The sequence below is a fragment of the Gorilla gorilla genome, chromosome 6 (assembly GCF_029281585.2).
Source record: "Gorilla gorilla gorilla isolate KB3781 chromosome 6, NHGRI_mGorGor1-v2.1_pri, whole genome shotgun sequence".
NCBI classification, from domain to species: Eukaryota; Metazoa; Chordata; class Mammalia; order Primates; family Hominidae; genus Gorilla; species Gorilla gorilla.
The window spans coordinates 46,872,425-46,886,851 of record NC_073230.2 but is presented as its reverse complement, the minus strand read 5'-3'; the positions used below and the strand labels follow the sequence as shown (position 1 = coordinate 46,886,851).

Genomic DNA, 14,427 nt, shown 5'->3' with positions numbered 1-14,427 from the left:
TTCAGAAATGTGGTGGTTGGGGGGGGAGCGGTGGGGGGGGGGGGGGGTAGAAGGATGGAGGGCGGGGCGACCTTGGGCGGGGCCGCACCCGCAGTCTTAAGGAGGCACAGCCCGGCGCTTCTGCTGGGGCCCTGACGTCCCGCGTGTCCGCAGCTGGGCCGCCCCGCAGCAAAGCTTCCTGTCAAGTCCGCCGCCCGCGGAGTCCCTGCGCATCGGGGCTCAACAGCGCCATTTACCATCAAGAGGGTCCCAGGCCTCAGGACGGCGGGCACTTCCGCCCTTCACTCCACAGCCGCCCCCTCCACTCTCCCTCTGCCCGGGCACTGCAGGAGAGCCCCTTCAGCGAGCGCCTCGGATCGTCCCACGTTCATTTGCCCTCGGTTTGCATATTACGAGTCCCTGGGACTTTTGGGAACAGTTTGAGATCCCTTATCTCTGCAAACGTGTTATGTAGGTGTGTGCCCTCAAAACAGCACAGAAATCACCGCGAAGCCCCGGTTGCAAAGGAAACCCCCATTGGAAGAGGTTCTGTTCTGATTTAAATCACTATTTCGCATTTTTAAAAACGTGGATAGGAGTGAGTGTGAATGGCTTCCTGCAGCATTTTTTGAAGTGGGCTCTGCCAGCGTGAACTCTGGGAAGTGTTCGGTTGGGGAGAACAGGGTTAAGAAAGTTAAAGGGGTTGCTGGGGTGAAGCTCGGTGGGGCAGCCCTGCTGCCTGGCTCCGCCCGCGGGTGGGTCCCACGCGAGACGGCTGCGCGGCGCTGCCCGGCTCCTCGGACCAGGGGACCGTCGTTTGTGGGGCATCTTGAGGGGCTCGTTATTTTCCCGAAGCGCACATTTAGGGAAAAACGGCATTAATGCAACTGTTTCTCCTGAAATGAGGAACTAAAGCTCTCAACTGGGCTCTAAGGGGAAATTTGATATGTTAGTAGAAAGATTGAGGTTGTTTATTGTTTTATCTTTATAACTCAGATGAAGTCAGGGTAAAATTCCTATAATGTTACTAATCCCATGAACATATATATTTCCCAGTCTCTAGAAAGAGGTGATTTAAGAAATGTTATTCGATTTAAAAAAATGCTACTTGAAGTATATAGTTCACACAACGTGACTTAATTTTTACACCTTTTAAAATAAAATTTCCTACAATGACATTGCAAATGAGACAATACAAGCTTTTTCAGATTTTTTTTTGGCTTATAAAAGATGGCCAAAACCATTAGTTAAGCAAGGTGATATGAATAGATTGCTCTGTTCATAATATTTGTGAGAAAACATACAGACACCAACTCTGAATTTTCAACAAAACATGTCTGATTCTTATTTATTCAAAATATAGAAACAATATATTCTTTTGCCTTTTTTGTATTTAAAAATGGTATTATTCTGTACATATTATTTCGTATCTTGCTTCTTCAATGAATATTTTGGAGTAAAAATGCAGAACGTGCATGGAAAGTGTTCATTTTATCATGGTAATCACCTTGGGAATGGGAGAAGAAGGTGCTACGGTTTCAGCTGTGTCTGTCATGTTTTGTTTCTTATTTTTTCTTAAAATTTTTTAAAATTAATTAATTAATTATTTTTTTTGTGGCTGCTTCCCGCGGCTCCTACCCCTCTGTTTCTTTTAAAAATAAGCAAGAAGGCCGGGCGCGGTGGCTCACGCCTGTAATCCCAGCACTTTGGGAGGCCGAGGCAGGCGGATCACGAGGTCAGGAGATCGAGACCATCCTGGCTAACACGGTGAAACCCCGTCTCTAATAAAAAATACAAAAAAAAATTAGCCGGATGTGGTGACAGGCACCCGTAGTCCCAGCTACTCGGGAGGCTGAGGCAGGAGAATGGCGTGCACCTGGGAGGCGGAGCTTGCAGTGAGCCAAGATCACACCACTGCACTCCAGCCTGGGCAAGAAACAAGACTCCGCCTCAAAAAAAAAAAAAAAAAAAGCAAGAAAACTGAAGCTAATACGGAAAAAATTGTTAATATCTAGGTGGTTAAACAAGAGTGCCTTTTGTATTGTTTTGCAAAAATTATTTTCTATACATTTAACATGTTTCATTGTTTAAAATGAAATAAAGTAATATATGTGAATCTCCCTAAACTCCTGATCAACTGGCTTTGGCAGGATATTTCTAATGCACCCCATTTATTTAGTCACATAGTCAGAATTACACATATTTCTTTTCCATGGGGTTTGAAAATAATTTTACAAATGTGTTCAGCTATGGCTTTGTTAGTTCTTTTCGGCAGATCTAATAAAACCTAGAGAGGGACTCAACACTCACTGAATAAATTCATTATATCTCAATCCTTTGGCTGAGATCTGCATTTACTACAACTTTATTTTCATTTATTTTGCAGTGATTTGCTTTAAAAGATTCTCATGTATTTAAATGATGGGCTAATTACTTTAGCAACCCACAGTTCAGGGTTAATTGCTGGTTTTTCATCCTAAGAGAATAGCCATGATTTATTAAATGCTTATGGCATATATCAGGCACTGTGCCAAGCACTTTTTCTACCACATTTAACCCCGCAACAAATATATGTGAGAAGCCTATCATTCCTGTTTTACTGATGAGGAAACAGAGGCCCAGAAAAAGGTTTTATAACATATCCAAGGTCCACACAACTAAGAAGTGACAGTGTTTGGGTTCCAATAAAAGTCCATTCTTTTAGCTACTCTCTTGCTCTCTGGAGATGTTATTTGTCTTATTACAACCCAGAGCAACATCTCCATCTGAACGTCATGTTGCTTCAATTCTAAGATATGTATTTTAACCATGTTTGAAAGTGATGACATTGGGATGGTCTTCCAGTTGATGCCTCCATCTATGATGCTGGTGGTGTTCCTGCCTCTCCATCCACCCCTCTCCAGCCTAGAGCTTTTGAATAGAGTTGAGTGGCAATCAATGGTTTTGTACGATCAAAGGCATATCCTCTAAGTCATAATGCGTAGGCTACTGTTAGAACCATTTGATTGCTTTTCTTTCATCATGGCCTTGTGGTCATTTTAGCAGGCAGCCCCTATCCTACACTGATCCAGAAAATCCTTCCAAATCTCACCAAACCAACTCTGCTCAGCTGTCATATAATAGTATGTGCGTTCTTGAGTAACCTGACTAGGTTAAGTCTCTTTACTTTTCCTTCTTTTTAATACATTGAAATAATAATGTTTAGTTGACTTCCCCCCCTTGACTGGCTTTTTAAGGACCAACGCGTTTGACTTTACTTGCTGCCACTTAAGAAAATTTCACAGTGGTCTAGGACTTAATTTCATCAGGAAACATTCTGAGCTTCAGTTAAAATGTAGAATGCTTTCTTTAGCGCCAGTATATAATAAAATTTCATTTGCTTTTACTTTTCTGCAATAACGCCAATAAGGAGATATTGCCAGGGGCACCAGGGAAGCCAATTCTATAGCTGAACAAATTGATAGTAAATCTACTTGCCAAATCTTGAACATACCCACTGAATAAGTGTTAAGAGCACATACATACACTCACATTTTCCCTCCTCCCTACTGAACTATCCAAGATAAGGGTAAGATTTCCTTAAAATAACTTAATGTCCTACTACTAAGATTTTCACATTCTCAAACTCCTCACACATACAGACTTCAGCATGGGTTTTTGTGCACAGTTATGAACTGAAAACACATACCATCTTGATTAATAGGTAGCATTTATTGGATGATAGCATTATTGAGTGATGATTATGTGCCTGATGCCATTCTCAGGACTTTAGTCCTAGGACCTGGTGTTATTATTATCTCCATTTTTCAGATGAAGAAATTGAAGCACAGAATAAGGAAACTGCCCAGTCTCACAGCTGGTGGATGGCAGTCTGGCTCCAGAACCCTTTCTTTTTGCTTGTACACTGTACTGCCTCTTGCTGCATGTCCAGATCAAATATAGCTTTCCAGAAACTATGAGACAAAACTCTTAACAATGATGATGATGATAATTATGCAATCATTTATTGAGAATACCTGTGTACTCAGGCACTGTGTTAGGCTTTCCCCACACATTATCTCATTTAATCTTCATAACCTAGGAGCTTAGACTTTATTATCCTTACTTTATAATTGGCAAAACCGAGGCTCAGAGAGCTCAAGTAATTTGCCCAACGTCACAGAGCCAGTTATGGGCCAACCTGGAATTCAAGCAAGTCTACAGCTAGCACCCGTTCCATTGCCCACCTGCCACACTTGCATGATTTCCAGATCCAGTAAACAAAGAGAACTAGGATGTTTTTCTCAGCAATGCCATAGTCATGATCAATTTCATGACTACTAATTTCAGGAGGACACATGCTACCTTCCCACCTCAGAGTGGAGTTGGGTACGATATAACTTTAGAGCCTTTAACATCCCTGGGTAAGATATGTACTTTATGATTTTATTTATTTATTTTGGAGACAAGGTCTCACTCTGTCACCCAGGCTGGAGTGCAGTGGCACAATCTTGGCTCACTGCAACCTCCGCCTCCCAAGTAGCTGGGACTACAGGTGCCTGCCACCAGACCCAGCTAATTTTTTTGTAGAGGCAGAGTTTTGCCGTGTTGTCCAGGCTGGTCTCAAATTCCTGGAGTCAAGCGATCCACCTGCCTTGGCCTCCCACAGTGCTGGGATTATAGGCATGAGCCACCATGCCTGGCCTCTACTCTATGACCTTAGAATGCAGTATTTCTGTTCAAATTCATAACTCTATTGAATAGTGCCTGTTCTTTGAATTAATGACACACGAATGGGTGGAGTTAGAAAGTTACAAAAACAACTGAAGTTTTTCCTCCATGTTTGCTCAAAATAACTAGTGGTTGGGGAAAAAAAGGATCAGGAATAAAATTCTTCAATATATGGAGATTTCCTATCTCTTTAAATTTACTGATATCCAGTTAACAGAAACAGAGTCAGATGCCAAGATAGGGAAGCAAAACTGCCAAGTCCCAGGAGGGGGGATTTCTTTCTGTTGAGAGTTGAGGGCCAAGACCCTGACGGAAGATTCTGGCATGTCTCCCCACGTGGGGTGGACATCTGCCCAGCCGAGGAGGCAGCCTTAGGACTGCTTGCCCTGCAAAAGTGCACTACTGGCATAGGCTGTGGGCCCTGTGAGACACTGGGTATGTGTCGTGGCTGCCTCATGTAGGTTCCATTTGAACATTAAGAATGAAACTATGGCTTAGGTAGGTTAAGTCATGGCTCCAAGATCATAAAACTAGAAAGAGGTGGAGCCTAAACTCAATCCCAGGTAGGTCTGAATTCAAAGTCTTAACTACTGAATCTTGCTTTTTGTTTCTGGGTAGCCAAAAGAATCTAGAGGAAGGGGAGGATCAGAACATTTCTGATAAGAGAACCCCCATCTCACCCCACCCTTCTCAACAGACCTAACCTCACCAAACTATCAGTAGAGTAAAACATGCTTTCCACACTTAGGTTTAGGTTTTAACGTGATTACTCTTGGGTGAACTTCCAAATGTAAACAATAGTTGATGTCAAGAACACAAGTGAAAGAATCTTTAAATATATTCAGAGTTTTCTCTTTGTACCTTTTCTGGGAAAGTGCTATGGAGATTTTTAAGAAATTGAAAATGGGCTGGGTGGAGTAATCCTACTTTACATGGTATTTTGAGCAAGGCTAATTGTAAGAATCCGGTTCCAATGTATTGCTACCTTTTGTGCCACGTTAACATAAGCCAAAGGAATATGCACACACACAAACAAAAAACACAAAATTTTTGCCTATCTCTTTTGGTGTAATTCGACCACAGGCTGTTCACCTCACTTCATAGGGCCACACAAGTATCTCTGTGCCAACAGTTGTAGGACATGCACCGTTTCCTGGGAAGATAACCGGGTTTATATTCTGAACATCAAAAAAACAAAAAACAAACAAACAAAACCAACCATATCACTACATGAATATGGCCAATTATCCACTGGAAGTTTGAGTATTTTAACTCTTGAACTCTTTCCGCACTAGGTGGAAGACATGACCCCATTGGGCACATGTGTTAAAACTTAAGATTTCATGAGTAGGCATTATTGATTTCTCTGTGAATGTAATTTTTTTTTCCACTTTAAGAGGTTTGTGTACCACATCAAATAAACGATCATACCACAGTTTCTAAAATAAGATATTTTAAAGTCAACTCTTATTCAATGTATGCACAGTAGCAATCAATCTTCTACTTGGAAGATCATTTTCTAATGGGTACATATGGGCTGGGAAAGCTATCCCTGGGGTTTGGCAAAGGCCAAAAAAAGCAAGTGTAGTAACTCTAGCTCCTGAGAATATCTAATTGGCAAAGTAATCAGCCCTTAAATCATCAGAAGAATAAACTCCTAATAATTTCTTCTAAATAATAATGGATTTTCTGCATCACAAGTATTCAAGTGATGGAGCATATCAGCGTATTTTACTTAGATGTAGGAACAAAAAAATCAGAAGGAAATATCTGTCGGTGGATATGGTTTCTATCTTGAACTCCTAAAATTTACATCTCAAGGGCCAGCTCCCTGGCAGGAGTGAGGCAGGGTGTCCTATTTCTGGGCACAGCTCTATGAAGCAGCGACCTGATGTGAGTATGAGTTATAGACATTAAAACCAACTTTTCCTCTACACCAATACCCCGTCCCTCCAGAAATCTTAATAGGCTTTTGAGAACCTCCATTTAGAGCCGGCTGCATAAAATGATCTTTTGATGAAAAGGGATTGGAACAAGGGTTAAAGCAGACATTGAAAGGTTACTGTAGAGGGCACAGTGTTCATACAACCCTCCTTTAATATGTGCGGTGTGCACCTGTGATAAGATGATTCATTACATGGGGCCTCTCTTTGACAAGCTCCATCGTTCAGCCCTCGGGGTTCTGACGGGACAATCCTGCACCCGCCCAGGAAATAAAACAAGGTCAGCTTTTTTTCCCTGGGATGTAGACAGAGACGATTTAGCTTATAATGCATCTTTGTTTACTCTTTATGTAAAATAAAAACAGGGTTCAAGACATCGAAATGCCTGCTCTCCACAGAACAGGCCAAGCAGGGAGTATGCAAACACACTGCCGGGCAAATAGATAAGGCTGGGGGGGAAAAGTCTTTGTGAGAATGCTAGCTCCTTCTCCCTTGGATTTCATGATCAGTCACACTGGAGAACCAAGTGTCCTAACCACTGGGCTCTGAGACAGGCCCTCAGATGGAGGGTACCCCGACATCATCAGCTTCATCTCGTTTGCTTTTTATGCAGCTTTTGGGTTTATTGGGTTGTCTGAAGCTCTTCCAGGATCTAGTATGAACATTACGTGGCACATTAGCAGCGTGAGGGGACAGACCCTCTCTCATGACATGAGGAAAGTTTGCTACCCCTGACATACTGAAGTAAATCAACAAGCATGCCAGAGGTTGCCTGGCTTCCGTAGGAATTGGCAGAAGGCCAGGGGCCATGGGGCTGACTTGCAATTGGCTTCATTCTAACTCACCCCTTTTCTTTGTTGCTTTTACAAGACTTCTTCATCACCTTCCCATACATTCGAAAATTGGCTTTGTTAAGACTAATTTTGATATCTCTCTCACAGCAATTATGGAAGGAAACTGATCAGTTTCCCTCATTATCCAAGTTTTTCCTTAAGTGAAAAGTAAAAGAAAGCAAAACTGACATTTTATTTTTAAGATGTAACTTTTTTTTTTTTGAAAGAATGCCCCTGTAATGCAAAGTAACTTCTTCATATAAGGTCATAACATGAGTCATAGTACAGAGATAAAAACAAAATAAAACTTTGACAATCTAGAGGTAGGAAAAAAATCTTGCTTCTAAAATATAGAAACACCTCCCAACCCTTCTCCTATTCTTGACATTGCTACTAAACATTATTTATTTGCCTCGAATAGATGCGGTTACATATCACTGTCATGCAAAAGAAATTCAGTTCCTTTCCGAGTTCAATCTGCCATAAAAATGCACTCTTGTTCCCATCTCCCACTCACCTGTCCTTGTGCATTAGTAACTAGTTGACCTGTGACCCCCTGAAGACTGGAGAGGGCATTGCCAAAGGCCTGTGAGCTTGCTATGGAGCTCATGGCTGCTGCAGCCGCTGCAGCCTGACTTGCTAGTGGATTATTAACCAGCTGCAAAGAGAGAAAAGATCACCGTGAAAACCACCGAGAGGCACAGGCACAGCACACGGACACAACATTGACTCTGGGGAGGCAGTTCTCGCCTCAATTCGCTCATGCAAAGGGCCTGGAACCCACCGGAGGGGCGTGGCGAACATTCCCCCGGAAGCTCTGGGGTAGGGGGATGATGGAAACGAGGCTGGAAGGAAAATGTTGGGGAGCTTGGTGGAGCCTGGGTTTAGGGCTAGCCCAGGAGGGAACGAGCCTGAACTTCAGGGGTGAGGTGGGCTGTTAGGACCTCCTGGGGTGGAGAAATGATTTCGCAGAAGCCCTCTAGACTAAATAAAACTCAGGAAATATCTGCTTTCCCTGAGGTAACCAGACAGAATAGGAGAGTAAACAGGATGGGGATCGGGGAAAGAGAGGAATAGATTTTTAGGATTTCTGCGAATGAGTTTATCATTTCCATTTGTGAACTGCAGTTTCTTTCAGGGACATCGAGCGAGGCAGGTGTTCCACCCCACTTTCTTGTTTGAGGGGAGAAGGAAACCAAAGCCAGTAGAAATGGAATTTATGGCCTCTGTGCTCTCAGAGGGTGAGTCTAGGGCTGCGACAATTTTGGGGCTTTAACCTAAACCACAGGATTCAAGGCCAGTGAGAAAGGTTGTTCGATGAATGGTCAGATTGACAACTGCTTGCTGTTGTAGCTGATGTATGGTCTTTCCTCAGCCTCTTTCCTGGGACAAGAGTGAAACAGGGAGGAAGAAAGAGAGAGTGGGAGAGAGACCTGCCGGGGAGGAGGTTATGGCTGCCAAAATCTGTTTTTCCATGGAGACCAATTCAATATTCTCCTTCCTGCCAATTTTCCACGCCACAGGTTTTCAGGCCTTCTGACCATGAGGCAGAAGTGTGGCTTCAACAAAAATCTGCATTTAGGTTAATGACTAGATATAAATTCAAGAAACATTTAAACTATTTTCACAGTATTGGTTTTGATACATGAATTTCATTTGTATTTATTCTAGGGTGTTATTTTTTTTCCCATACAGTTTCTCTCAAGTACAACAATTGTTGTGTTGGAAATAATGCATTTTCCATCACCAGTTCCCACATCCATGAAATTCCTGCATTTTTTCAGAAACCTGCCACGACTAAGACTTGGTGGAAAAAAATTAATGCCATGCCTAATTCAAGTCTTGGAAGCTCTTCTAAAAATGCCACTTTTAAAACTTTCCTTTCTTCATTTTCTGTCTCAGTCTCTCTTCTCTCTCTCTTTTCCTTCTTCCCTTCAAATCATATTTTATTTCTTAATTTCTTTGGAAATTTGCCTAGAGATTATACTATCTTATGAAGAAGGAAATATTAATTATCAGAGAAAACATCAAAAAGGACAGGAATTTAATAATTATTTTTTCATTAATGTGGTATCTTTATCTTTATCGGTTTCTTTATTCATTTGTAACTAAATTTCACATAACTGTTCTTCAGTAATTCTGCTGACCCAGCACATTTTTTTAAAAAATGAGAATCCATTTTAAGTTGATTACTTTATGTCTTTTGCCTTTTCGCTCTCCTAAAAGACAATAATGATTTTCTTTTTAAGGAGAAAAAAATTCTCACTCATCAGCCTAAAGAGAAACCCTGTCTTATCCCAGATTACCACCATGGGGTTTAAAATTCAGGTTGGTCTTGATTTGGATTTTTGGAGTATGTCTTTAAAGGATAGATGGGGTAACTATGCATCCAGAAGTAACTCTCCTTGTTTGTAGACTACCTGAAGTGAGAAGAGTTCATAATGTGTTCTTTTTTTTTTTTAACTTCTGAAGTGAGAAGACTGCTTGGGAAATACTGTCTCCGAACTGCCGGTACAGACACTGCCCATTGGTACAATATTTTTAGGTCATCTATCAATTGCCATGTTTGCATTTCTTTCATGCAATACAAGTTGAAATCATAATGAAATTCTTGAGTTTCAGGAATATCTCAAAATAAGCTTCTTCATCCTCAACAAATGATTAAATTATGTTCAGTTGGATCTTAGTGTTGACTATGGATTTGGTCCATGAATTTTGGGTGAACAATTTAAATATCTACATACAGAATGCTTTCCAAAAAAGATAGACAATTATTTATATTTAATGAAAAGAAAATATTTTTTATTAATTGCAAGGCATTTGCCTAACATCTGTGTTGATCAAAAATTCATATAGGAAATTATAGAATTATTCTCTGGATACAAAATAGCATAGATTGAGAATTTCCTACATTTAGGACACTAGTGTGTTGTTCAGATATAGTCCCATGCAGTTTGCTGCAAATTCAGGTATTGCATAAAGGATAAACAATTATTCTGAATACAAAACAAAGTCTCTACTTAAAAGTGGCCTACTGAGCTTTTGTGTTTTGGGGTCAGAAATGGATATATTTCAACTGCTTTGGATGGCTGCCTTGGCAACCACAAATATATAGGTTTGGCTTATTTTTAATGTTTATTTCCTCTGTATTCTGGTCCTAGCTTAAAATCTAATTTGGTCCTCTTTTTGCTGCCTTTCCCTCTTAATGAAGCAAATGCCAACTCAGATGACTCTTTTACTTCCTACCGTCATTCCAGTAGGTCTTTGTGGAAGTTGTCTGGGTTCTGGGGAGATGCCCTGCTGTCCCTGTAGAACTAGAGCTAGAACCACAGTCACGGAGTGTGGTGTGCACAGACAGTGGGTGCAAGCCATTCTGTAAGCTGACGGCATTCTAGGAGGACCATCGGTGGTGTTGATGGATGTAACTTCATACATACATATCTTTTGGCTTCTCTGTCTGTGACTGCCAAGGCAGGGATGTAATATGCATTAAAATATGTGGGAGTGAAGTGGAGGGGGTGGTCAGGAAACCACACGTATTCTTCTCATCACCTTGGGTCATGTCACTCTGTATTGTCCCCAGTCATATCATGTTAGCACTGCTCCTATCAATATTTCGTGATTGGAGACTCCGGGTAGATTTGGACAGCGGGGAACCCAGGAACAATAAATGCACATAATGAGCATGTTATTGTTCCGGGACCAACTGGATATTTTGAAGCTGCTGCCAAATTTATGCCTTCAGATCTTTCACTGCCAATGTACCTAACCAGCAAAGGATGGCCCAAATGAAGTCTGACTGTAATACATGGTCTTGTTTTCAACAGACTAGCTTAAAAGACATGATGAATTCTGGTGTATGCTTGTTGATAAATGTGGAAGCTTTCTAAAGGAAGGATTTGCAGAGGGCTAGAGTTCTTATGTTATACACAAATGGATTCTGGGCCTTGAATACATCAAGTTCTACTTCTGGAGTCTAAATCCCACTAAGAGAAGCATTGATATCTTAAGACAGTTTTCTCCTCCCTGGAATTTTAGAGAATACAACAACAGAATAATTTTTTAAAGTAGTTTTATGCCAGTGAGGAAGGGCTCCAAGCCTCACATTCCCCTGCTCACCCATTAATGCAGCTGAGGGCATCAGCTCTGAAAACAGACTGCCTTGGTTTGCGACTTTAAGTAAACCACACTTCATTTTCTTATGGGTAAAATGGGTATAAAAAGAATATCACACACAGGGTTAGGATGAGAATTAAATGAGATAATGCACTCAAAAGTTTTAGAATAATACCTAGCATACATTATTTTCTTAATAAATGGTAGCTAATGTTCTGATGGTTTATACTGTGCATGAAGATTTTGAATTAATCAACTTGGAATTAGAACTCACCTCCATAAATATTTTTTTTTTGAAATAATAGGAACAAGGGTAACTATTCCCTATTTTTAGAGCAGTTTTATTTTACTTTTTTTCTTATAAAAAAAGATCAGCTTGAAGAATGTGTAAAAGTATTTTAGAGTAGAGAGCATAAGCAACAAGTATTTAAAACAGGGTTTCATCTGCTTGTCTTGGGCCTGTCCTATTTGATGGGATTAGCTCATCTGTAGAGAAAGTAGTGCCTAGAGTCTGAAGCCAGGGTCAGCAGGTGACAGCAAGAGAAGACATTATCTTATTTATAGTATGTTTTCCTCATCCTTAGTTTGCAACATTCGTTAGGTTTCCATAAGGGCACCCATTTTGGAGTCTAATTCCTGCCTCACGTCAAAATATTGTGAATGAGTCCATCTCACAGTTGCTGATTTGATAGTGAGGGAATGCAGGAAAAAGATTTGCAAAAAAAAAAAAAAACATTCCTTTAGGATTTACAGTGATTTATTTCTATGTCTACATATCAATATGGATATTTGGTGCTCATCTCATAATGAGAATAAATCCATATTTCCAAATCTATATACTTTGTGCATCTCCTTGCTGTCTGTGTACACTAAATGGTGATGAGAAAAAAAGCTTTGATAAAGTCTCCCTAGGGAGCACCCTTAGATGATGTCACATGGATGTCACCATACATAGTATCACATGATGGAAGAAAGTTTTTCTCTAAGTCATGTCCCATATTCTCTTTCTCTGAAAGATGCATAGTTTGTATCCTGAAAAGAATTCAGTTTCCTTAAATCTGAACATTAGTAGTCATAATATTTTTCATGCAAATGGGCTGATTATATGATTCTATTATTATAAATCTCATGTACAAAAATACGGCAGCATGATGAGGCAATTTAGCTATGGTATTATATTCCTATGTTTATGTCTTCATTCTAAGAGGGACTTATGAATGCAGCTGCCTCAAAACCTTTCTTTGGAGCATAATTGCCCATGATCTATAGTTCTATCATTCTCATGAGCTATGTGGATTTTATAGAGTATGGATTTTGGAGCAGCTCTTTTTTGCTACTACCTTTTCAATTTAGAACCCTGGGACTGCGGTGTCATTGTTTTCAAATGAGGATATTCATAAACGCATTCATCACTATTCACTCCTCATTTGAGGTTTGAAATGACTCGGCGGTGGATGCCTAGAAACAGCAGGGCAAATGCAGCTTTTGAGTTCATTTACATACATTAGGACCTTGACTTTTCCTATGTGTATGAAAAAGTGTCTCTTGGTTCCTTGGGATTCTTCTAACCAAATCAGTACTTCCACATCTTACCCTCAAGTCTTCTCTTAAAAAGTCAAGAAATTATCAGTAGACAAATATTGGAAGAGTGACCATATTTATCTCAACAACGTGCTTGATGTGTGTTTTATCCTACTAAATTTTTCCCCCGGGTCTCATCATTATTGTTGTGTTATAACAATACCCTCATAACAGTTAGAAAACCTGTTTTGTGAGTTCCAGTATTGAGCCAGGATTTGCTGCTCACTGTCTGCCCACCCTTCCCTGTAGTGGTGGCAATGTGCTAGATGCTGACCTTCCCACTCTCTGCCAACTGTCTCCATTGACCACTGCTGAGAGATTTTTGGGGCTGGGGTGCTTGAGATTGAGAGATGCCTCTGAGGCACTGCAACATCCTAAAATACCTTTTGAGACAGCCAGGTGGAAAGGGGTCCCCAGAGAAACACCAACCAGCCTGCGCACTGGGAAGAATGTGCACTGGGGTGGAGCCACAGAAATCCATGCTGTTTGCAGCAGGGAGGAGCCTGGCCCCTCCTCTTCCTGGGTGGAAGCTGGGATTCAATCAGGAAGTGCACCAGCAGGGACTCTGGCTTTGCAGAGAGTCCCTGTTTCCCTTTTTGCCCAATAAATCCTGTTTATCTCACCCTTCAAATTGTCTGTGGTCCTAATTTTTCATAGCTGTATGACAAGGACCTCATCTTTAGCTGAACTAAGGAGATAGTCCTACAACGCTTTGACTCACCAATGTAAAATCCCATGATTTTGGTATAGTTTCAGAATTAATTATATTTTATTTTCACTTAATGGTAAAATTGGAAGTATAGTAATTTTCTATGAGTGTTCCAATATACAGCCGTATTGGCTAACAGAGGAATTTTTAAGGTAACCTAAGGTTTTTGGTCAGTTTTCCCAGAAACAGAAAAGGGAAGGGAGGAAACCTGACCCAGCGCGAGGCTCTGGAGTGTTTGTAGGGTCTCAGCATTGTCCCACCCTATGGGAAGGAAGCTGGGCTGTCATACCCTATACCTGACAGTCCTTGGTTAACAGCCCGTGGGGTGAAGATGAGGGTTGGCAATGCTCAGGCACTGCTGGCCCTTTGCTCTTGGGGTCAAATGGATCCTGGAGCCTGAGAGAGTCCTTGGAAGAAAGCCTTCAGATGCAGGTCATTGAAAGCCCAAGGTGTGGGGGCAACTCATGGAAAAAGAGGGATTCCAGGGGATCTGGGTGGAACATATCATTTTGTGACATAATAAGAAATATATATTTTGTCTTCATCCTTGGTTCCT

General features: G+C 41.0%; 1 protein-coding gene and 1 long non-coding RNA gene across 4 annotated transcripts in view; one reads left to right on the top strand and one right to left on the bottom strand.

The window, feature by feature from the left end:
* Nucleotides 1-14,427, bottom strand: part of POU6F2 (POU class 6 homeobox 2) — a 496,479-nt gene that overhangs the window by 58,101 nt on the left and 423,951 nt on the right. For 2 of the 3 annotated variants that reach the window (XM_055347656.2, XM_063708481.1), the window contains one exon: nucleotides 7,983-8,123. The exons of the other annotated variant lie outside the window; for it this stretch is intronic. In XM_055347656.2, the coding sequence (XP_055203631.1) occupies nucleotides 7,983-8,123 (141 nt within the window). The remainder of the gene's footprint in view (nucleotides 1-7,982; nucleotides 8,124-14,427) is intronic. 3 annotated transcript variants of the gene reach the window in all.
* On the top strand, nucleotides 8,377-10,123 carry LOC109027848 (uncharacterized). Its single transcript, XR_002006939.2, has 4 exons — nucleotides 8,377-8,389; nucleotides 8,604-8,706; nucleotides 9,715-9,793; nucleotides 9,938-10,123. It is a non-coding gene; the product is annotated as an uncharacterized lncRNA (long non-coding RNA).